The sequence below is a fragment of the Protobothrops mucrosquamatus genome, unplaced genomic scaffold (genome assembly GCF_001527695.2).
Source record: "Protobothrops mucrosquamatus isolate PMUCROS unplaced genomic scaffold, P.Mucros_1.0 scaffold3, whole genome shotgun sequence".
Lineage (NCBI taxonomy): Eukaryota > Metazoa > Chordata > Lepidosauria > Squamata > Viperidae > Protobothrops > Protobothrops mucrosquamatus.
Window position 1 is genome coordinate 3746755 of NW_015386390.1, and position 2228 is coordinate 3748982.

General features: G+C 39.1%; 1 protein-coding gene across 1 annotated transcript in view; it reads left to right on the forward strand.

Moving 5' to 3' along the window:
• Positions 1-1977, forward strand: part of PTPN13 (protein tyrosine phosphatase non-receptor type 13) — a gene marked incomplete at its 3' end in the record, with an annotated part of 103240 nt that extends 101263 nt beyond the window's left edge. Inside the window, exon 36 of the mRNA XM_015832359.2 lies at positions 1851-1977. Within this exon, the coding sequence (XP_015687845.1) occupies positions 1851-1977 (127 nt within the window). The remainder of the gene's footprint in view (positions 1-1850) is intronic.
• Positions 1978-2228: the final 251 nt, after the last annotated feature.

Consider the following 2228-nt stretch of genomic DNA (forward strand, 5'->3'; position numbering starts at 1 on the left):
GGCTTTTTCAGCAAGCGGGACTGACCTAGGGTGAATTTTAAATAGGGACAATTTTTAATGATTTTAATAATGACACAGCTATAAATATTTGGTTTTTAATTGGCTTTTATAGGGGAAATGTTTTGTGTTGTTTTAATATGCTGTGAGCCGCCCTGAGTCCCGTGGGGAGAAGGGCGGCATATAAGTTAATGAAAATAAAAATAAAAATAAATAAAATAAAATAAATAAATAAATATATATTGTTATATGATATGAATGGGTAAGTGAGAACAAGACAACAAAGTACAAAAAAGTAATTGAGCTACGAATGAGAATGATCACGGATAGCATCTGCTTAAAAAAAAATTATCGTTTTAGGATACATGGTTTAATCATAGGTTTATTTATTAGTTCATACAAATGGCAGTGCTCTGGGTGTTTATAATGAAAGATCGAGGGAATTAGTGGTGGATACAACAGGATAAGAGGCTTGGTGTAGGGATAAATCAGTTTTTGGAAATTACAGGAGTAGATCTTAGAAAAAAATAGACATAAATCTACAAAGAAATAGAGAAAAAATGTGAAGGGGGGAAAAACCATAGGAAGAGAAAGTATGACTCCTGTATACAAAAGAAGATAACGAATGGAATAAATAAATGGAAAACAGACATAAAAGGGTGTGGAAGCTTCTTGGAACACAATGCAAAGAGTTATGTTGCAAAATGCCACAGGTGTATGTGTAAATTATACAATGGAAGGTCTGAAAAGAATGATTGGATGTGAAAAATCTTATATAAAAGAATGTTGCAAAATGAGGATGGAAGATGTTATATAATGTGTAGCATAGCATAACATAACATAACATAACATAACATAACATAACATAACATAACATAACATAACATAACATATTATAACATAACATATAGAGAGTAAAAAGATAGTTGCCAAATAAGTAATGAAAGATAAATGTACACCTTGGTAGAATGTTAGTAAATATAGGAAAATGGACAGATAAATAGCAATAGCACTTAGAGTTATATACCGCTTCACAGTGCTTTACAGCTCTCTCTAAGCCAGTGGTTCTCAACCTGTGGGTCGGGACCCCATTTGGGGTCGATCGACCATTTCATGGGGGTCGCCAAGCATGGCTGTCCGCCATTTTTTTCCCCTTTTCCAGCGGGTGCCTTACCTCCCTTGGACTGGGCCAGCTGGTGGTCGGCCTGCTCCGTCTCTGCCGCTTGCCAGCTACGCCTCGGCCAGCGCAGGGGGCGGAACCACGCATGCGTGGCGCTCCCGGGCAGGGAAAGTCCTCGACTTACGACCGGTTGGGTAGTCCACGACTTACGACCGGTTTAGTCCTCGACTTACGACCGGTTTAGTCCTCGACTTACGACCAGTTTAGTCCTCGACTTACGACCGGTTGGGGTCACGGCATTAAAAAGATTGAGAACCACTGCTCTAAGCGGTTTACAGAGTGAGCATATTGTCCCTAACACTCTGGGTCCTCATTTTACTGACCTCGGAAAGATGCTTTGCTTCTTAAAACACCCCTAAATTGGAAACACCAACTCAGGATTTTCAGGATTTAAGGCACCCATTTAATGCTCAGTTCATGCAAGTAGCTATGTCTTATTTCAGTCTCACATGGGACTCTGAAAAGAGACGCAGCTGCTTTAAAGAGGCTCTGCATTTACAAGATTTCAAAGAAGACTCTTCCCAACTCTGGTAGTTTTTAGGATTTAATTGAGATTTTTTTTTAAAGCAAGCTAATGGGTCTTCTGAATCCTTCTCATAGTTTAAGCATTTAATCCTATATGACAAGGAGTTCTTCAGTTTAAAAAAGCTTGATTCATCTCGGTTGTTCTTAGATTAATGGCGAAACAAATAACAGTCTTCAACTGACAAGTCTAACCCAGGATCCCATCTCTAAAGAAATGCCTCCAAGTGATACCACTGTTCAGGTCTCAGATTTTCTCAAATACAACAACCACAAAGGTAATGACATTGGGATAAGATTGTCTATTTTTCTAAAGAGTTTTCTGGAATAGCACCCAAATTAGACACCCTGTTTGGTATAATGGTTAAGATGCTGACCTACAAACCAGGAGACTGTGGGTTCTAGTCCTGCCTTATGTATGAAAGCCTAAGTGAATAGAATAGAATAGAGCTGGAAAGGACCTTGGAGGTGTTCTAGTCCAGCCCCCTGCTCAAGCAGGAGAACCTATACCATTTCAGACAAGTGACTG